The sequence below is a fragment of the Silurus aristotelis genome (genome assembly GCF_946808225.1).
Source record: "Silurus aristotelis genome assembly, chromosome: 19".
In the NCBI taxonomy this organism is placed as follows: Eukaryota; Metazoa; Chordata; class Actinopteri; order Siluriformes; family Siluridae; genus Silurus; species Silurus aristotelis.
Window position 1 is genome coordinate 21,981,687 of NC_139592.1, and position 22,425 is coordinate 22,004,111.

General features: G+C 38.3%; 3 protein-coding genes across 5 annotated transcripts in view; 1 reads left to right on the top strand and 2 right to left on the bottom strand.

Annotated features, from left to right (window-relative positions):
* LOC310715159 (AP-1 complex subunit sigma-2) overlaps window positions 1-11,569 on the top strand; it is a 105,859-nt gene extending 94,290 nt beyond the window's left edge. The window contains exon 6 of the transcript XR_014530247.1: window positions 11,549-11,569. The gene's annotated coding sequence lies outside the window, so the exon portion shown is untranslated. The remainder of the gene's footprint in view (window positions 1-11,548) is intronic.
* Window positions 1-13,548, bottom strand: part of gpsm2l (G protein signaling modulator 2, like) — a 19,972-nt gene extending 6,424 nt beyond the window's left edge. Inside the window, exons 1-4 of one of the 3 annotated variants that reach the window (XM_083521378.1) lie at window positions 13,274-13,548; window positions 3,624-3,845; window positions 1,943-2,078; window positions 1,168-1,307 (exon numbers count right to left, since the gene is read on the bottom strand). In XM_083521378.1, the coding sequence (XP_083377504.1) occupies window positions 1,168-1,307; window positions 1,943-2,078; window positions 3,624-3,844 (497 nt within the window). In that variant the 5' untranslated portion in view covers window position 3,845; window positions 13,274-13,548. Of the gene's footprint in view, window positions 1-1,167; window positions 1,308-1,942; window positions 2,079-3,623; window positions 3,846-4,921; window positions 5,474-10,228; window positions 10,444-13,273 lie in introns of those variants that run through there. The other 2 variants (XM_083521377.1, XM_083521376.1) reach the window with 2 other exon arrangements.
* A 4,008-nt stretch (window positions 13,549-17,556) lies between these two features.
* Window positions 17,557-22,425, bottom strand: part of ghrhrl (growth hormone releasing hormone receptor, like) — a 40,807-nt gene continuing 35,938 nt past the window's right edge. The window contains exons 12-13 of the mRNA XM_083521409.1: window positions 19,199-19,240; window positions 17,557-18,601 (exon numbers count right to left, since the gene is read on the bottom strand). Coding sequence (XP_083377535.1) covers window positions 18,500-18,601; window positions 19,199-19,240 — 144 coding nt within the window. The 3' untranslated portion in view covers window positions 17,557-18,499. The remainder of the gene's footprint in view (window positions 18,602-19,198; window positions 19,241-22,425) is intronic.

Here is a 22,425-nt window from a genome sequence, read left to right on the forward strand (position 1 = left end):
TCTTGCCATTTTTTTATTTCATGGCTATAGAACGGAAGTCATTTAGAAATCAGGCCATTCGTATAAAAGTGCTTTTTTAAGGGTTTAATTATGGATTAAGTTTTTTCACGCCAAGTCGTTACGTACCCGTACCATGTGTTTCGCATCATGACGCATGTAGAAAATATGTTGGGGGATTTATAGTGCGAGCAGTAAAATTTACGAGCAGTAAAACGCTTACGGGTAATTAGGAAGCAGTGCTGTGCTGCCAAATCGACACACAGTTCAAATGGCTGCTGTTTCGGGTTCGTGTGTGTATAAGTGTGCATAAGTGTGTAAGTGCCTGGATTAAAAGCTCACGTCTGTGATACAGTCCCGACTCTTTAATTTAGCCCACAGTCACGACTTCCTCACGTGACATCGGCGGATCGGCAGAACCTTCCTGTCTGCTTTTGTGCATTTCCAAGAAACCGTGGGCGGTGTGATGTTCTGACTTTCTGTTCATTATGTCTCGTGACGGAGCGTCATCGTGTGCCTCAACAAAGTGTCCCTGGCTAAATTATTTATTGATTTTTTATCCATTTATTGTTACATTTCATTGTTGCGTAACAAGTTAGTTCCTGTATCACTATTGTTTGTGCAGCTGTAAACACGCGCACACAAAAACACACATCAGCTTCTACACATGCACACTAACACACTTCATAGTGTGCAAAAACACACACACACACACCATAACATGCACGCACCAGATAGTAGAAACACGTGTGCATCATAACATGCAAAACACACACATGCGCACCATAACGTGCACACACAAGGATGATCAAAGGCATACCCCTCACACACACATACACGCGCGTGCACACACCTATATATATATATATATATATATATATATATATATATATATATATATATATATATATATATATATATATATATATATATATATATATATATATATTTAACACGCACATGCAGAAAAACATCACAGCATGCAAAACACACACTTTAGCAATGCATACAAACCAACACACAAGCATGATCAAAAGCTAACACACATCAGCACAGATACTATAACACACAACAGATAGTACAAACACACACACACACCACAACACATTCAATGTCACACAGAAAGACAGACAAACAGTCAGTCTCATACACACACACACACACACTTACTCATAATACTCTGTTGCTTTCTTTAACGCGATACGCGCCTCCTCTGGAAACTCTCCAGGGTCCATCCCACTCCAACATATGTTCTTCCCCTTGGCATGGTACACGTTCCCATAATTATACAGCGCCCGTGCCTGCCCCACCTATCAAACCACACACACACACACACACACACACACACACACTTACATTTTAGAGGAAAGTAACCACTGTTGATGACATGGCTATAATGGATCGTCGCCTACCATGTGACTATATGACTATATGATACTAAAATAGTCTTCAAACACACACACACACACACACACACACTGTCTGGACTGAAAAAAGACCACGTCCGAAAAAACCTATTTACACACTTACTTGGGTCGAGCGGCACGTGCCGTACGATCGTACCGCGCCGAGCATAAATATTCACTCTCTTGAACTTGATACAAGTCACACAAGCGGACTTTAAGTTCTAAACAATGAATCTACAACAAAATACCTTCAAGTGAGAGGAAAAATGTCTTCAAGAAACAAACAACAACAAAAAAAGATGTACAAGTTGTACACTTCCTCCAATTAGGGTGAACCTTTGTATACAATATATAAGTTCTGTAAAGCATGGTGGTGGTAGCTTCGTGTTAGCACATGCTTGGAATAATAATGCGGGCTTGTCTTGTACCGAGGCATCATCTTTTTAGCAACAATCGCCTGAAATTATCAATTGGAATTGAAACCATTGCTTTAAACTGCACAGCTCCCACTCACACTTCACTAGAAGAACGTTTATCACCTTGTCATGGAGCATCCGAGAAATATCCAGGTGTTTCTGGCAACAAGTCGCCGCCTCGTCATACCGGCCCAGAACCTTCAGCGTGTTCCCGAGATTCCCGCTTGCTTTGGCCTCACCCTGGTGATCTCCGATTGTTCTGAAAAGAAAAAAACAGATGTTCAATCGTTTGCAAATATAGGACTGTTGTCCATATAGTGCATGTTGTTTTTATCTTCCTCCAGCACCTCATGAAGGCCTCTGGTTTTCGAGCGAGATCTGGAGAACACTGCACTTTAAAGGCCTGATAAACAGGTTTGTTTGGTGGCTCTCCAAAGCAGTCCTGAGGATCATAATCTCGGCATGTTTGAGCATTTTTCCCCCCTCATGAAAAACTTGATTTGAATCAGGACTCTGTAAATGCCAGGAGTTTCGCAGGAGATGAAATCAGACAGAGGTATCGTATGTATATTAAAAAAAAAGTTAGACGGAGAATGTCATAGGCTGCAAGGTGTTAAATATTTGATTACCTACATCTGATCGTTTTTTCCCCAAATGTGCTTTCGGAGGTAAAAAGATAAGAAGGCAGGAAAATTTTATTTTCTTCGGAAAAGAAAACCGAAGCGCATTTATTTTTCAAACACGACGTTTCGTTCCACTTCCTGAACTGCATATTTACACGTCTCGTAATCATTTTAATCACAAGTCCCAGTTTGGTGTAATTCAATCAAGTGTGCTGCATTTGACAGAACACCACTGAACATCAATCCATCAGACAGAATCAACCTTAAGGGCAGCTACCAAAAAAAATGTGATTTTACGAAAAGTATTCTATAATCTTTGCCATGGTAACATGTATAGGAAGTACGTAAGTTCGTATTCATTAACTGATGGAATTATTGTATTTATTTCTGTAAGAAAACCTTTGTGTATGTTTTTCCGCCACGAGAAAGTTTTAGGTTGTATAGATCGGATTACAGTTTTCTCAGAAATAAAAATGTTATGGACAAAAGTATTGGAACACCTGACTTTCCAATTATATGTGGTTCCTTCCTGATCTATTAGCACAAACAGGGAGGCACACAATTGTATAGAATGTCTTTGGATGTGGTAACATTCAAAATATTACTTTTTCTCTAGAAGACCCGAACCTGACAAGGATCCTATGCACAAAACCAGCTCCATGAAGATATGCTTTCCATGGGTTGGAGTGGAAGGTCTCCTGCGATAAAACTCAAACCCTACCGAACACCTTTGGGATGAATGTGGACACTGACTGCACCCTAGGCTTCCTCACTTCACCTACATCAGTATCTCACTTTACCAACACCCTTGTGTCTGAATGAACATAAATCTCCACACTCCAAAATCTAGTGGAAAAGCATTTCAGCTCGACAAAGATTGGATTTGAAAAAAGAATGAAATGTACTTCGAAAACTAAAAAATGTTCACAGAGACTTGGCTGGTTTCTATTTTGTGAGGAATTATTTTGATGATATTAATTCTTTACTATAATTCTAATGCAAGTGACTTTAGTAGGAAAAAATTCAACTATTACAAGTTTCAGTAAAATGAAAGAATATCAGTTGGTTCTCTGTTTCTAGAATCGCCCAGAATCGATCGCATCTAAAAAAAAAAAAAAATGCAGAGAACGAAGTGTGATGCTGGTGCACGTGGCATGCGAAAGAACATTCCAGAAACTCACCGGGTAAGAGTGAGGTCATGGCGGTGGAATTCGAGCGCTTTGGTGTAGTCCTGGAGGTGGAAGTAGGCATTGCCCAGCTGGCTGTAGATGGCGCTGAGGATCTGCAGGTCCTCCGTCCCTACCTGGATGGCAGACTCGAAGAAGGAGACGCCTACACGGTAATCACCTGTCTTACACAGACGCTCTCCCTCCAGCGCCAGCTCCAGACACGAGGCCTCCATCCTGGAGACAAAGAGAAACAGAAAGGCGTAAGAGCAGAGATTGGAGAAAAGAATGGGCAGGGTTTAACGCCATTACTTTTGTGGCCTGAGGCATTTATTTGCTTGATGGAAAAATTATTAAATGAAGAAAACAATATTGGTTGAAAATCTGATTTTCCTCATGGTGATAGTCATAAATCAGAACATTTCTATCACAAATACAAAATAAATAATCTTTCAGATACACACAAACAGGAAACCGAACACACTACCAGACACTCATCCAGGAAACTGGACACAGAACCAGGAAACCAAACAAACAACGATTCTGACCAAACAGCCAGACACACAACCAAAAACAATAAACACAGCCAGACTCACAACCAGGAGATTGAACACACAGCCAAACACACAACCAGGAATTTGAAAATACAGCCAAACGCACACAACCAGATAACTGAACACATTGCCTGATAAACAACTAGCAAATTGAACACAACCAAGAGACTCAACACAAAAACAGATAACTGAACACACTGCCAGGAGACTGAACACACAGCCAGACACACAATATACATATATATATATATATATATATATATATATATATATATATATATATATATATATATATATATATATATATATTATTGTGTGAGACACACACACACACACACACACACACACACACACACACATACAGTATATGAAGGTCATGGTTTTATATTTGATGCCCTTTCAAATGCTTCACTGAACAATATAAGGAAGATGAAAATCATGTACTGATGATCAATAATCCTAAAATCTTCACGTTCCACCAGAATCCTTTAGAAGTAGAAATATCCTTTAGAAGAAGAGAGTTTGCCTTCCAGGAAACATCCAGGACAAATACCGAAAATGTTCTGGTGGTGATGTTTTCCCCTTCTCTACATGTTCATTTATAGCCTTCTGCACAATTTCTTCCTAAATAAAACCTGCAACTAAAGGTCATTTAAGGTCTTGGCCTTGGAAAACCTCCCCACAAACATTTAAATCCACGAAGAACCCAGACGGCATTTTATTGAAACGACCCTCCTCGTCGTCTCAACAATCTCTTACCTCTTCCTCCTTTTTCTCCTGTGGCGCCGCAACCATTCCTTCAGTGGCGATCTCTCTTGCTTTGCGGCTACGTTCTCTCCCTTGGCGGACTGGACCTGCCTGCCTCTGCGCAAGACGTGGCTAGAAATGCAGTGCCGCAGCTGTTTAGCGTTAATGCCCATTAGAGCAGGCTGAGGCTTCCTGAGATCCACTGTTCAGATCGTCCAAACAGACTCCCTGCTTAATGTTAACTGCTTGAAGGTACAACGTGTCCCTCTGAGTGTTGGGTAAATACAGGTAACGTTAAGCCTGGCTATTAGGAAGTTTACTATCCGGCTCGAAGGATTAAATCTGGTGTACCCTGATCAGGAGATTGTACTCGCCCCAGTGCGTCAGTAAAAACACGGTACAGGATTCAGAAACCTCAAACTTTACTGTGTTTAGGATTCGATCGTGTGTGGTGCGATTCTTGCTGTCATCTGCCAGCTGCTGTTTGATGGGTTGTGCGATGTCGAATGACTGCTGCTCCTCAGTGTTCTGGCCTTTTAAGCACTCGGTCGGTTGAAATACAACTGAAGGGAAAAAAGGAAATGTGTGTGTCCTTCAATCAACACCTGCTGACGCTTGTCAAGTTCAATTAGGGTCCAAAGACTATAACTGTTTCTCTGTGCAGGTTTTTTTTACATTGAGGAGCAAATGTTTATTAAAACTACTAAATGAATCCTATTGAGGAACCTTCTATGCTTCTCCTTACCTAAATGAGGTGTTGTCTTAGACTTCTGGACAAGAACTTCCCTTTTTGCATAAATGTATCTTCTAAATCACGCTGTAAGACATACTACACATCCTGTCATTAATATCGACAGTCTGCTACAAGGGTTCAGGATCACAGGTTGCACAAACAGTTTTGCAATTAAGTGCCTATTATCGCACACCAACAATGGAAGTGTAATGAAAGGAGTCTGGTTCCTCTTCAGGTTTCTTCCTCATGCCATCTCAGGGAGTTTTCCCTGCCACGGTCACCACTGGCTGACTCATTAGGAATAAAAAATTATAAGCGACAAACTTATAGGCAATAAACTTGCACATTATTTTATACAACCTTATAACTTCTGTGTAAAGCTGCTTTGAGACGATGTCCATTTTAAAATGTTTTCGAGTTTGGGTTTCTAGACAAATATTGCACGTTTCTATAGACGCAGACTGGGGCATGTTCGGGCGCAGCTCTGATGACCTCAACATGTTTACAAAAGCGGTTGTGGGATTCATCGAAAAACTAGCGGATGATACTGTACAGAAAACCACCACCAGAATGTTTCCCAACCAGAAGCTGTGGGTGGATAAAACGCTCTGCTGCCTACAACAGTTTCAACATGGTGTAGGAGCCTGTGGCAGGGACTGAGAACCATCACGGACTACAAAACACCATCCTCCAGAATGTGGAATGCGGACGCTTCTCTGGCAGACGAGCTAAACATCTTTTATGCTCACTTCGCGGCTGCAGCCAACCACGCTAGCGCCACAAAAAGCATTCAGGAGAGTTAATACCAGAAAGGCAGCAGGATCACAGGTCGGGTTCTGAAAGCCTTCACTGACCAACTAGCACCGGTGTTCACGGAGATATTCAACCTCTCCCTGGAACAGTCTGTTATTCCCTCATGCTTGAAACAGTCCACCATTGTTTCTGTCCCAAAGAAACCCCAGCCCCCATGACTCAATGACTACTGCCCTGTAGCCCTGACCTCAGCAGTAATAAAGTTCTTTAAAAGACTGGACAGAGACTACCACACTGCATCACTACTGGATACTCTCCATTTTATGTACCGCCAGAACCACCCTACTGAGGACGCCATTGCTCATCCACTCCACACAACGATGAGCCACCTGGACAGCAGAAAAGGGAATTATGCAAAAATGCTGTTTGTGGACTACAGTTCATCGTTTAACACCATAATTAACTCCACGCTCACCTCCAAGTTGGAGTTCCTGGGACTCCTGGACCCCTGTGTTAATGCATCTCCAACTTCCAGACAGACAGACAGACAGACCACAAGCCGTACATTCGGAGTCTAAACCAGGAAACACCAAGCAACTAGTACTGGACTTCTCTCTCAAATTGGAATTTGTTAAGATCAGCCATCTTGAAGCAAATTATGTGTGTGAGCACGGTCATACCGATCCACCAATAGGGGAATGGGTTTTTTTTTCTTGACCTCATCAAATGCCTTATATTGTTTATTGGATATTTGAAACTTGAAATTCCTGCTTGTGAAGGTAGGTGAAGTCAAATTATCTTGATAAAGCTACAAACAGATTTATGAGAACATACTGTTACTACATGCGGCTCATCAGTTAGCAACATGATCCGTGTTAAATTCTTTCATCCCCTAAACCTGACGAAAAACAGGATTCTCCTGAAAGCCTCAAAGTCCTGCCTCCTTTAAAAAACAACACAGCGTTAATATGTCCTTTTCACTGCTGTAATTACAAGGTTCTTACCTGGTAAGAACATCCGTCTTCATAAACGCTTGCTGGGAATTCGAATGAGGGGAAGCTTGAGTCAAAACACATGAATTTGTGAGTTGGGGTACTATTCAATTTTGATCAAAAGTAGTTCATTTTCCATGGATTGTGATGGATCAGTTATTTGTTTGCCCTTGTTGCTGAATGAAATCCCACAAGTCTATACAAGCCCACACTAAAAATCTAGTGGAACATCTTCCCTGAAGAGTGGAGGTTATTTCTATAAGCAAATGGGGACTCAATATGGAATCTCAATATCTCTCTCAATACGGAAAGTCTTTTGGCCCTTATAGTGTATATCCTGATACATACATGCCATCTAAATGATTTGATTTATTTTTGGTAACTGCGACTATTTATATATTACAGTCAGCAAATTTCGAGTCAAACCATCTGGGTATTTCTTTCTTCTCTTCCATTTTCTTCTTGTTTTGCAGCAGCCCTGATGAGTGTGTCACGGAGAAGACGACTTTACCGGGGCACTGGCCAGATTTCTGAGGCCAAGCTGAGCAAATCCACTTGTCTGCGGTAATTCCAGCTCTTTGCCCAAAGTGACCTCAGTGCCATTAAAAGAGCGACGCCCAGTTACAGAGCAAAGAAAGATTTTGCCTGTGTCTTTGCTTCATTTTCCACATCCAGGAGAGTTACTAACAATGTTTTACTGATGTATATTCAAATTCTAAATGTGAGAATGTGAACGGTTCTATTGTCAACTCAGTTTATTACGATGTATTCATTTGAACATGAAAATGTGTATTTTAACCATTTATAGTTACTTCTAATGATAAAGAACATCCATAGAAAAAGCTTAAAATTAGAGAAGATTTACTGAAATTTTTAAATAAGAAAAATGACAAAAGTTTGTGGACACCCAAGCACAAGTTTTAGTATGTGCTTTCTAACTTCCCATTTCACATTTAATCCACTTGTGCTGTTCCCATTTAGTCCTCCACTCTTCTGAGATGATGTTCCACTATATTTTGGAGTGTGTTTGTGGAAATTCAAAGTCAGGTACTGATGTAGGGTGAGGAGGCCTGGGGAGCAGGAGGTTCCAATTCAAAAGTATTCAATAAGGTTAAGTTCAGAGCTCTATAGCAAGAGATCTTCCACTCCAAACCCATATAAAGCACATTTTCATAGAGCTGGCTTTGTGAACAGGGGTATTGTCATGTTAGAATAGGTTTGGATCTCCTAGTGAAGGGAAAACGTCATGCTGCTACCACATCCAAAGACGTCCCATACAATTGCATGCCTTTATCTTTGAAGTAACAGTTTGGGAAAGAACCACATTTGGATGAAAAAGTCAGACGATGGCTGGAAAGTCCCAAACTTTTGTTCCTATAGTGTATATTTTTTATCATTTGGATCAATTTAATCTTTGGCGCTTTAAGAATAATGTTTTTCCAAACCTAATTTATAAAAAATGTCTCTATTCTATCAGGAATTTTGCCAAATGTATTAAAGCTTTATAGAATCCAGTCATCTACCGGTGACTTTTGACCTTTTCCAGTCTTGTTTGTTCTTCATTTCATTAAATTTAATTATTCATCTATTCACAGAAGAAGAAAAAAAGCTGTTACATGTTGTATAGAAACAAAGATGTGAGGAAAAAAAAAATCTAATGTATACAATGAGACAACCGAGTCTGATGAGCAATGGAATGAAGATCCAAAACCTGTCGTTTGGGCAGTGAAACACGGTGGAGTGACAGTTGCTGATCGTTAATAGCAGGAAGTGAAAATGAAAGCATCTTTACTAACTTATTGGGTGGTGCTGAAATTATCTAGGCTACAAAGTGAAAAACTAGAAAGCAGGAACTGAAATCTACCATGTTCTTCATCATATTTCGTCCTCTCTTACGAGGAACCACAGCACCGAAGACGACCGGTGTGTAAGAGCCGTGCTATTAAAGTTTAAATACAGCCATGAAATATTGAGTGGTGGAGCTCTACGAGCAGATGTGGCTGAGGCAGCTATAATTCTCCCAAAACAGAAATGGATTGTGTTTCCAACCCTGAGTGTGTGTATCCAATTTTCTCCAAGTTTCAACAGGGTGTGTGTTTTGTACTTATGTTAGAACAAAGAGCACACAATTACTGATATGATTAACTTTTCTTTATTATGAACGTCAATAAAGTATAATAGAGTCTGATGAAGGAACAACTAATTAAAGCTGCATTAACATACTTTTTTTTTTGTCAAGGATGCGCCAAAATATTTACTGTAACTATTATTGGAAAAAGAAAATATATATGAGCCATTCTTAAATAAATAAAAATATATTCTGCTGTGATGCAATAAAAAATAGAACAATGTGTGACGTCCTGTTATAAGAAAATAATGTTTAATTCAAGTATTACCAATTAATATACTTTGACATTACTACATTCTTCACTTTAAGAGTCCTAAATTGATTGGTGTTGAGCTCTCTGAAGGGGTTCCTTAGAGACCATGGGTTCCCTACTAAAGCAACAAACCTTGTAGGGTGAAAAACTTTCTCTTCTTCAGTCCAGAAGGATTGTTCAGAAACATCATCAAACAAGGGATGGCCCAAAAATTAAAGCCATGAATAGATCTCTCTCACACACACACACACAGAGAAATGTGACCCTCTTTTAGACTCTTTTGTGTCTCAAAACAAATCCATACAGAAACCAACAAAAGGTCCCCCCCCAGACAAAAACATACAAGTCAAGAAAGAAAAAAACAAAAAAACAAAAAAAAAACAAGAAAACAAAAAAAACAGCCACATCAAGCACTTCTATTACAAAGACTCGCCTTCGACAATTATAGCCAAATTCCTACCTGGAACGGACGTAAAATGTTTGCTCCTCATCTTTCATCCTGCTGTCCATTTAGGGACATAATAAAGACGCAAAGACAAACGAGAGACGAACAAACGAAGCAGACATCAGATGATAAACGAGTTTGAATAAGGCCGAGTGACAGACTGGAAGTGAGAAGAAGCACGGAAACATGAGCGGAGAGGAAAGTGTGTGTGTGTGTGTGTGTGTGTGTGTTTCTTTCTTTCATATACATTAACACACACACACACACACACATCATTGGCCAATATTTCACCTAGGAAAAAATTGCTCATCTTTATAGTTATCCAGAAACGTAGGATTATTAGGGTTGCCATGTCTACAGAAATTACTCTACAGTTATTATTTGAGGTTGACGGGTAAAACATTTGCATACTGTACATGCTCCGTGCCTGTGATTTGCAAACCAACCTGGTGTTTAATTTTTAATGCAAACTGTAAAAATATATTATAATGTTTAAAACATTGTGGGCTGTGGTTCAGAGCTGGGCAAAGTGACAAAATAGTATCGATATCATAATTTGCATCACACGATTCTTTTTTTTCTTCTTCAAATATTAGGAAGTATCGCAATACGTTTATTAAAACGAAAAACAAATGTCATTTCACAAAAAAAAATGTCCAAGTATTGAAATGCATTTTTTTTTTTTTCTCCAAATGTAGTGATTTTTATGTAATTTTTTATTTTTATACCTTTTTTTGATTCCTTGAACCTCTGGGTGCATTTCTGTCCTCTTATTTTTCTCCCAACTCAAATCTGGCAACCCTGAAGCTGATTGAAATTTCCCTGAAATAGTGAGTTTAAATGAAATACATTGCTTTAGTGATGCAGGTAGTCAAGAGAACTATGAGGAAATCACCATAATAAGCACATTTCTGTGCTGAACAAGTACAAGAACGATGGCTCATGAGTTGCAGGATCACAGTTTTACGCTACATGTGTTTGGACACCCCCCAGTGTTTGGATACCCCCGCCAGAGTTACTGTGCAGGGAAAGGTACCCAAGTAAAGAACCCCTCCGAGCTCATTAAAATAACCTCTAAATAAAAAATAAGTCTCCATGCCAAGCTTTATAAACATCGAGACAAAACATTGCAGCCTGACACTACTTCCCAGATGTTTTACAGATGTTCAAAATTAAAAGACTGGCCGGCGTTAGAAATTGAGTGTAATATATTGCTTGTTTTACTGCATGTGCTGAAGAACACCAGATTGTACGTACAATAGGAATGAAACGCTTGTTGTGATTTGCAATCAACGATGCCAAGCAGAGCTACTCTTCCAAGCCCAATGTCTCCAGAACTGTTTTATTCCTCTTATACAGCACAACACAACAAACTATTACTTACTGTCGTACGAATTATCTGTTTATCACTACACCGAATGCTGTGCAAGTTCCTTGTTTCCATGTATGATAAAGCTAAACATGCAAACGCTCGGTCTGTCAGATGAAATGCACACAAAACGACACATCAAGATGCATTCGGCGCCAGTGAATAAAACAGACACGGGTAATAATAACCTAACCAGTTATCCAAGTCTATTTCAGAAATACAAACCTACACCCTGGTCTCAAAACACATCCAGTTCTTCTTGAATGTCATGCCAATGATTGTTAGGCCTGTCCCAGATTATCCCTGCTGTTGTACATAACTATTTCCTGAATAATTACTTCATGTAGCTTAAAGATGCTATCTGAACTATGTATATGAAGACAAAAGTTGGGTGCACGCTATGATTTTCTGAAAATGTTACCGTTTGGTTGTGAACCAATTTAGTGTCACTGGAGTAAGACCGCTAAAGACAATTTTCTTGAAATATACTTGTTCTTTGTTATTTAGATTTCAGTGAGTGGTCCTATGTGTTTTGTTACCAAAATGAATGTGGTATAGGATAATGCTAAACTCATACATAAACAAGTTATGCGAGTGGGAGTCTCAACATTAATCCGGATCCAAAAAATGGCTCGTCCACAATGAAACGTCTGAACAAAATGCCATCACAGTTTCGATTTAATGTGGACATCATCCAGATCTTCTGTTCAAACCACTTTTCGTGCTTTGAGTACTTTTGTTAGTCATGAAATGTACAATGTTTTTGATCGAACGTGGCCAAGACTGCACTCTTCTGACTCTTACACTTAGTTGAATTTTATTTTTTAAACATCAGGTGGGAAACTTACATTTGTAGCTATGATTTTTAAGTTTTAGTTAGAACTTTGTACAAGTTGTTTGTAGTTCAAGTTGTATATCCAAGAACCTACTTATAAAATGTTAAAACTTTCACACATATTACACACATAAATACTGAATTTGAATATTTTTCACCCCTCAATTTTATTTAAGTAAAATGTAATGATATCATAATGAGTAATAGGAAACTGAACAAGAGAGCATACAGTACAGCATTAGTCACAACTCCAAATTCAGGTTTGTCATGTTTTTTGTGTGGTATTTTATTACTATGAAACCTATTTTCACGTCATAACGGTTTCGATATTTTATGACATTTACCTCAAAATAAACGTGTATTATGTGTATTATTTATACCGAAACGCATCTGTTTGAACGCGGCTTTACTCCACAGGCTTCATCTTGTAGTTCACCAGTTGTTTTCCACCAATTTAGCACATTTAGCATATTTTTTCCTTTCAAATAAAAAAAAAACAAATAATAAAAATAAAAAAGTTTTATTTGAAAGGAAAAAATATGCTAAATGTGCTAAATTGGTGGAAAACAACTGGTGAACTACAAGATGAAGCCTGTGGAGTAAAGCCGCGTTCAAACAGATGCGTTTCGGTATAAATAATACACGTTTATTTTGAGGTAAATTGTCATAAAATATCGAAACCGAAACTAAATATAAATCGATTTAAAGGTTCCATAAACGCGCGCGTTAGAGACTGAGGGAGAGAGAGGCTTGGGCTCGACGCGCGCGCGGTGAGCTTTAATGCGACGGTTGGCCGAAGGAGATTCAAACGTAACGCATGCGAGCGTTTCAGATGTAACGCACGCGACGGTGTTACCTTTTTTAAAGTTCGTGAGTGACGAGGCGCCAAACCGCCACCATGTCCCGCAGCTCCACCGCGAAACTCCGCAACAACTTGCTCAAATGCGGTTCCACTTCTCCGCCATGTTTCCTCAGAAAGTTTGCTCCGTTCTTCTCGTTTCGAGTAGGGAAAAAAACCCCAGTCCGTGTCAGCAGGCAGTAAGAGCCGGAGAAGGAGTTTATTCCGGGCCACTCCCCTCCACAGGACGCAAAACAAAGCCAGCTTTCTCCTCAGACCTGGGGCTGTGTCCCAAACCGCAATACAGTACATACTTCACTAGTTTTTTCCTCAGTTGCCTTGTTTCTCAGATCAGAAATTAAGCTCTCAAAACTACTTGCTCAACCTCCACACGTAAACAAAAGCATATCATAAAAGCAATTTCTCCTTTGAACAAATTGTAATTGCTTTGGTACGTTAATTCGATTGATCATGTACAATTGTCTGCTGTTTCCCCAAACTATCAACTGTGTCAAGTCTATCAAAATATATTACATTTGTTTCTCAGCTCAGAAATTAAATTCTCAAAACTACTTCCAAGTCATGTCGTCACTTGTGCACATCTTAAAAACTATTTCTCCTTTATTTGATCGAATTGCGAATGCTTCGTACAGCTATTTAATCGATTGTGTACAAGTGTCTGGTGTTTCCTACAATATCGATTGTTTATGTCATGCTGAACAAAATACTGGTTTCACATGAATAGTTTTAACCCCCAAAACACCTCCACAACTGTCTCAAAGCAGCACAACTGTCTCAAAGCAGCTTTACACAGATAATGTGGAGATAAAAAATGAATATGTTCCTAATAAGTGTAAGTTTGTCCCTGATGAGTGAGTCGGTGGCAACTGTGGTGAATGAAAAACTCCCCGAGATGGCATTCGGAAGAAACCTTGAGAGGAACCAGACTCAAGAGGAAAACCCATCCTCATCTGGGTTGCACCAAATATCCATTTATTGCAGATATACGATGTTGCGGGTGCAGTGATTGTGATCAGAAGCTGTTGACATTAACTACAGTCCAATCCATCCTCAAGGCTCATGTTCTTACTCCGGAATTTCATGGAACCACCCAAGGCGTTGATGAGAAACCGTCCCAAGCTGGACAGAGTGGCCTCCAATCCAAGAGAACACCATCCAGAGGCAGACTTGGACGAAGTGGAAAGATCCATGGAGGGAAAAGGGGCAGGAACAGTGGTCACTTAATGAAAGTCATTTAATGCAAAATATTTAAACCAGTTTTTAGAATTTGCCACATTTCAATTTCTATTAAATTTGTTCAATATCCTGGAATTGTGCACAAATCTTAAATGTTATTAATGAAGGCGAGTGAACAGCATGAGATCAACCAGTAATCAACAGTTCTCTAAAACAATATCGTGAATATCGTGAACCTTCAATTGGCGACAGACAGAACAAAACACAGAATTACATCTGAAAATGGATAAAAAACTGCGAAACAAACAAACACCAATACAGTACAGTAAAAGTGTGAATCCTCTCCGGTCTCTTGCAATTAATATAAACCAAAAAAAGCAATCAAATCAATGAATTTGTGCTGCTGAAATTCACAGACGTCGTACAGATGAAAATCAACTTTGTGCATTTTTAATCGTTGTAACCCAAACCGTAGTTTCTATCAATACATCCTGAAACTGTGCAGCGTCATACTGACAACATGACTAAACATTTTGACTCGTTTGTGAACGTTGACAAAAGGACGTGTCATTCTGATGCCAATGAGATCTTAATTGGCACAAATATTTACTTTTGTGGAAGAAATCCAATGTGCTGTGCTGTTTGTACAAATTGTTTGTAAAAAAAATGTACTTACTGAAAGTATTAAGGATGATTAGAGAAATGCTCCAAAGCAAATAAGAAAAACTGTATACTGGTTCTCACTGGAGTCACTGAATATATAATGGTTAAACCATTTGTCATCATTTGTCAAGTTTATCTTCTTTTTTTCTGTAAACGTGTCTTGAATTGATTCATTGTGCAGATGAATCTTGAAGGTCACTAATGAATGTCACATTTTAATAATCTTGTTTGTGAACAATGATAAAAGGACGTGACATTCTGATGCCCATGAGATGATCATTGACACAAATATTTACTTTTGAGAGATGAGCTGAGGATTTTGAGAAAAGTACAGGCTTTTGTAAGTAATTCATTACGTGTTGCTGTTTATACAAATTGTTTTTAAGAAATGCACTTACTGGTTTGTAAATATTAAGAATGATTCATGAAAATGCTCCAAAGCAACTGAGAAAAACTGAAAAAAATTGTAAACATGAAACAAACCAAGACAAGAAGACATCAAGCTGGTCCTGATTTTCCACAAGGTTTCCAAATTGCATTTCCATTTTTTCCTCTTTTCTTAGATAGATAGATAGATAGATAGATAGATAGATAGATAGATAGATAGATAGATAGATAGATAGATAGATAGATAGATAGATAGATAGATAGATAGATAGATAGATAGATAGAGGAAAAAGTTCTGACACAAATCTAAATAACTAACTTAACTATAATAATATAAATGGAAATAATTTTTTTTTTTTTTATAATAATTCCAATCTTTTTTATTGGACTTTTTTGTTGTTGACATTTTTATTCTATTCTTTAAATCTTATTCTTCCCATTCTTCATGCAATTTTATAATCATTAAGTCGTTAAAGCGTTTCGCTGCATGTCATACTGTGCACGGTTCTTCAAATGTAAGCAAATAATAATAAATTGAATTAATAAACATAAATAAAACAACAACTTACATTTAAAACTTAAAATGAGAAACTTTACAGTGTAGATAATTGTGCCAAAAGTGATCATATCAACATGACCATGACATTAATAATAAAATGAAGGGAAGTGATCACTCACTGGTTAAAGTTTTGGACTTGGGATTGAAAGGTCACTAGTGCAAATCCTAATAACACCATCCTGTCATTACTGGGCCCCTGGGTGAGGCTCTCAACCCTGTGTAGTTGTCTAAAAAATAGATCACTTTAGAAAAGAATGTCTTCATGACTGATGAGTTGTACTTATTTGTATTATTTTCCATATTATTAAGAGAAAACAGAGAGACTAGTGAGAATTCCGTTGTATACAGTATCTGCTGAAATGTTATCAGGAACTATAATAATATAATTTTTATTTTTTTTTATATTCCACAACAGAACAACTGACTGGTATTAATATGACAATTAAATGTAATTATTGGCAAACTGCTCTGTTACAAGAGAAAATTCATGGTGTTATAGGAAAGTAATTTACTTTGGGGTGAAAACATCACCAGAGCATAAATGATTAATGACTTTCCAATAAGAGCAGCCCTTGTTGTTTTATTCTTTACTTATATCACACAGACAGTGTCAGTAGAAATACAAAGGTTTTTTTTATTGAAAAGAAAAGAACATTTTCTAAAAAAAAACTCCACTTTTGCCTTTTTTCATTGATGCCCCACTAGAGGGCGCTGCATGATTGCCACATTTTCGTTTTTTCATCATTTAATTGTTTTAATTTACATACAAATCAATTGTTTAAAAAACACAACCAGACTCAGTGAAATATAAGGAAATATTTTTACACAGCCAGAAAAGTTGCATCATAGAAATTTACACTTTAATTTCTTTTTTTTACACCTGTGTTTATCAGGCAGTAAATATCAATAATACATAAACAAACTATAAACACAAAAGAAGACCAAAAATGGCATGCTTTACTTCATTATTCTGTATGAATATATTTAAAACGAGCAAGTATGAGGAGAATAAATGAGGATAAAAGTGGAGGATAAAAAGCAACATTATATCAGGGCACAGAATGACAACAAACCATTTTTTCTGATTTCATTTCCTTTTCCGTAAAAAAAAAACAAAAAAAAACCTTTTCTAACGGGAAAACGTTAGCAGCCTTTTAGTACAAAAGCATGGACACAAAAAGGACAACTAGACAGACAAATGGCACATTTAAAAATAATCCAGATTTAAGATTAACTCCAGATTTTAAAACAAATTTGGTCACCTATTAATGGGATTAACATTTTAGTAGTTATAATTAAATCGTTGGTGGAAGAATGAAATTTGTGTTGTATCATTTGGAAATTTAAAAATTGCCAAAATGCTCTATTATAACTAGCGTCTACGTCAAAAATCGTCTCAGTCTCATCATAATGCTTTAAAACACAATGTCAAGGTGTTTCCTACATCTTTACAGTTGGAAAGCCACTCGGGACACTCGAGTCAATGTCTACTGTCTTCCTCCTTCCTTTCACAACTATTTCTCTCGGGAGTTTATCTTTTGGCATCGTCGTACGTTTAAAAAAAACGTTTTTTCTCCCGATGCCGTGCAGCTCAGAACACAGGTGAGGTGCATTTTTTCGTTTCCGTTCGGAAATTTCATTGATCTAATGTTATAGGGTTCAGTTTTTTGGCTTGAAGTTTGTGAAACCGGGAAAAACCCAGGAAAAATCCATAAATTAGCCGCTTCGTTGTTTAAGCCGCGGGGTTCAAAACGTAGGAAAAAAGTAGCGGCTTATAGTCCGAAAAATACAGTATACTATTACTCTGGTCAATCGGCTTCATTTCAGGCCAAAACTGCGCTCGGCTCGGCCCTGTGTCTTATTCATAAATCCCTCAGAAACTCATGAAGGATGTTTTAGACAAGCCTTCTGAGATGTTCAATGGAATTTCACATGACAGACAAAAATCAATATTAACCAGCATTCCAAAAAAAATAGATGGAGCAAATATTTTTAAGCGTGAGAAACGTGCAGAACGAAATGCTAACATCCAGGATTAAAGATTAAACCTCGGCTAGCATTCGTGTGCCGTGATTTGAACCACACCTCACATATATACACATGTATTTATATAAAAAAAAGAGTAAGCATGGGAAAAATCTACACGTTTTGAGCTCCGAAGCAAGCAATAATAGCTATTCACGTTTTCGAAAAATATTGTTTTTCAACAAGGCAATGCCACATGCGTTTATTTTTTCCTCTCTTGAATTCTGCTCCAGCAGCTTTGCTTTACAGCTCCTGGACTAAAAGCGAGTCCCATGTGAAGCCTGGATCACTGCAGCGAAGCGATCGTTTGATAACAGGAGCAGTATTGCTGGCTTGCTGTGGGCAAAGGAAATGCTAAATGAGTAAAATAGAAAAACCCCAGAGTCTCTTGTGCGTCAAACGTAGACACCGAATCAAAATGGTGTATCCATCTGACTGCCTTTGGCTCCAGCGATAACGACTCCATAACTGCTCTCCTGCCAGTGCATCCAAATCAGACGCACCTCTTTCTGGACCTGAGAGACCCACACATATGTTCACATACATATTTACACGGAAAAGAGGAAAACCTCTTTTGAATACAGACACAGTTTCATTATATATATATATATATATATATATATATATATATATATGCAATATTATGTGTAACAACAAATTGCTTGTCTATAAATGTCAGACCAGACCAGTCTCCCAGGATACCAGATTATCACACACACACACACACACACACACACACACGCAGGAGGATATACTAATAATAAACTCCAGCACAAAAGAATATCTAATCACTCAACGTTTGTTTTACTGCTGTGCCAAGTCTCATATCAAGCACATAAATCCGCCATGACACACACATCCGGCAAATAAAACCGTCTGAGTGGAAACATAGCTAAAGTTCAGTTTGGTTCCGTTCTGTTTAAAACACCATAATTACTTTAAAACATTAACAAGAAGATTTTGTCTTCATGCTCTATGTTGAGTTTGGTTTCACTATAATAATAAACATACATTTGCATAAAGCGTTCATATGCTGATTAGAGTATTAAAAACTTTAAGGTAGATTTAGAACAGATAAATACGTGTGATTAAGTTGCTGAGAAAACCCTCACCTCTTGATTGAGGAAACAGTACAGAATTGCTACCATGAGGCCCTTAATAAAAAAAAAACAGTGACAAATAAACATAGTAAAGACATTTAATACAAAATATGTAAATATTGCCTTTTTTTTTTTCAAACTGAAAAAAAATATATATATATTTTTTCTTAAAATAAACATGTAAAATATGCAAAGATCTCAAATCAATAATCCACAGACATTTGCACCACTTTACCCGTTAATCAGAAACTCTCTATTGGACATAATAGAGTAATTATACTCTATAAACGCCTTTCATTTGTAAAATTATGTAATTACCCGAAGACCTTTATTGCTGGGAAATATTCCCCCGAGAAAGAGCAATTCATAAAAATATGTATTGTGTATGGGCAAATATTTGTGGACACTGAGGTGGACGACCTTGTGTTCTTTTTTGGACATGCCTTTCCACATTTAGTCTCCATTTGCTGTTAAACCTCCATTCTTCTGGGAAGATGTTTCACTGGATTCTAAAGAGTGGTCATGGAGACTTGTGAGATTTTAGTAAAGTCAGGTCAACTGTAAACTTCGAGAATCCTTTGAAACGTGACAACAGGGACATTTAATCAAATATTCGTCCTGCTGAACTTTCAATCCGCTTCAGTAAATAAAATGATCTTCCCGCCATCTTACTGCTTCCAAATCAATAAATCACACAGTCGTTCCCGTCTGAGTCGCGTCTGAGTCCCGTCTGCACAAATCTTAAACTCCTTTCTGCCGTTTGATGACTGCTTTCTCTCTCTCTTGGTTTCGCCCATGAACGGAAATTCATATTTAGTTTGCACTCATTCGTATATTGAACACTAATCATCATTATTATAATTATATGTAGTAAAAGTGGCATTGGATCTAAATTTCCAGCTTAAACAAAAAGATGAAAAGAAAAATCTGTCGTGAATTAACGTCCTATTATATGCTATTATTGAAAATAAACTGGCTTCAGATTGTCAGATTCGTGTTCTATAAATCAGACTTTTGAGTGCAACTGCTACATAAAGAGTAATAAGAGTTTTAACATTTGTTTATTTTCCATATATATGTACATTCCTTGTACATTAGTCAGGCGGAAGAACGTGTCGGAAAACGAAGTGCAAATAACAAAGGTTTTAATGAACAACAAATGGCAGAAAACGGCAAACCAAACATAAACTCCAGGTTAGACTGAACCTGGTGAACACGATGAGGAGCGAGTTCATAGAACTTAACAGTCCCTCAAACAATATTAATCCAAACCAGAACCGTAATGTCTGTAGTTCGGGTAGTCCGACAAGGTTCTTCAGCCGAAACTGTAGAACGGACAATGAGTTGGTGGGGGAACGGAGGTTATATAGGGTGGTGGTTGCTGAGTGCCAGGTGCAGGTGGTGAGTAGGTAGGAGCGCTACCTGGAGTGATAGGTGGATTTGGTGCAGGTGTGGCTGGTGGATTCCTGACAACATTACAGCACAGTAAAATATCCGGAAGCTGGGGTCAGCCATGTTACAGCACCCCTGAATCACAAATGGTTAAGGGCCTTGCCCAAGTGCCCCAAGAGTGCCAGCTTTACAATACTTGGGCTTGAAACCCCTTGAATTTCCGATCAGTAACCCAGAGCCTTAACTACAGAGCTCTCATTTCCTATATTTAGTGGTTCATCATCAAATTGAACTAGAACCCTTGAACTAAGAGACCCAAACCTGTTCCAGCATAACAAAGCCCCTGTGTACAAAGCAAGCTTCATGAAGATCTGCTTCACATGGTTTGCATTGTGAAGCGGTGAACACCTTTGGAATGAATTGGAACGTCCCACACCCCAGGCTTCCTCACCTACACCCTTGTGGCTGAATGAATCTTCACAAGCACACTCCAAAATCTAGAGGAACATTTTCCCAGAACAGTGCAGGTCATTATAAGTTGCAAATGGAGACTAAATGTGGAATAGGATGTTCAAAAAGCATTATGTATCTTACTTCCAGGTGTGGATGGATTCAAAGTTAGTTTGTGTATACATAAAAACTAAATTGGACTAAAATCTAAAATTCACTGTACTGAATATAAACTATTATGGAGTGATGTGTTATGTTCTGCTTGCATCCCGGTTGCTGCTTAGCAGGTTACACTAAGGATTGCACTTTTTGCTACAAAGGTTTTTACACGCCACTGTGCTAAAACATCTAATAGAGATTGGATGACCCATAACTTTCTGCTATTAAATTCTGATAAAACGGAGATTTTGCTCATCGGCCCAAAAAATAGTACACAGAAGCTCCAGCATCTCAGCCTGCATTTAGACGGTTGTTCTATAACTACTAGTTCAACGGTAAAAGACCTGGGAGTTATTTTAGACAGCAACTTATCTTTTAATAATCACATCAATCAAGTTACAAAAACAGCCTTCTTTCACCTTAGAAATATTTCTAAGCTAAGAAATATGTTATCTATATCTGATGCAGAGAAGCTCGTCCATGCGTTTATGACCTCTAGAATAGACTACTGTAATGCATTACTAGGTGGATGTCCTGCATCATTAATAAACAAGCTTCAGTTAGTTCAGAATGCCGCAGCAAGAGTTCTTACTAGGTCAAGAAAATACGATCATATAACCCCAATCTTATCGTCCCTACATTGGCTTCCTGTTAAGTTTCGAATAGACTACAAACTACTGCTACTCACTTATAAAGCACTAAATGGTTTGGCTCCCATGTATCTATCCAGTCTCTTAACACGCTACAATCCGTCACGCTCCCTGAGATCTCAAAACTCTGGGCTTCTAGTAGTTCCTAGAATAGCAAAGTCCACTAAAGGTGGTAGAGCATTTTCACATTTAGCTCCTAAACTCTGGAATAGTCTTCCTGACAGTGTTCGGGGTTCAGATACACTCTCCCAGTTTAAGTGTAGATTAAAAACATATCTTTTTAGCAAAGCCTACACATAACACACATCACACACATCACATCACAACCTTGTGCTCCAGAACATCTGATCACATGCACATTATCAACTTGTGCTGTTAATATCATGAACAGCAGCTACGCTAATTCCTCTCCACTGCTTCTCTTTCTCTCCCCATCCCGAGGCATCCTGAGGTTTGGCCAGCTCCAGTCACGTCCCACCTCGTGAAGATTATGGACCTATGGATGATCATGGAGAAGTAGATGCCGAGTGTTTAAAGGCCCTGGCATGGAGAAGCTGATGCTGGATCTATGATGATCACAAATTGTTC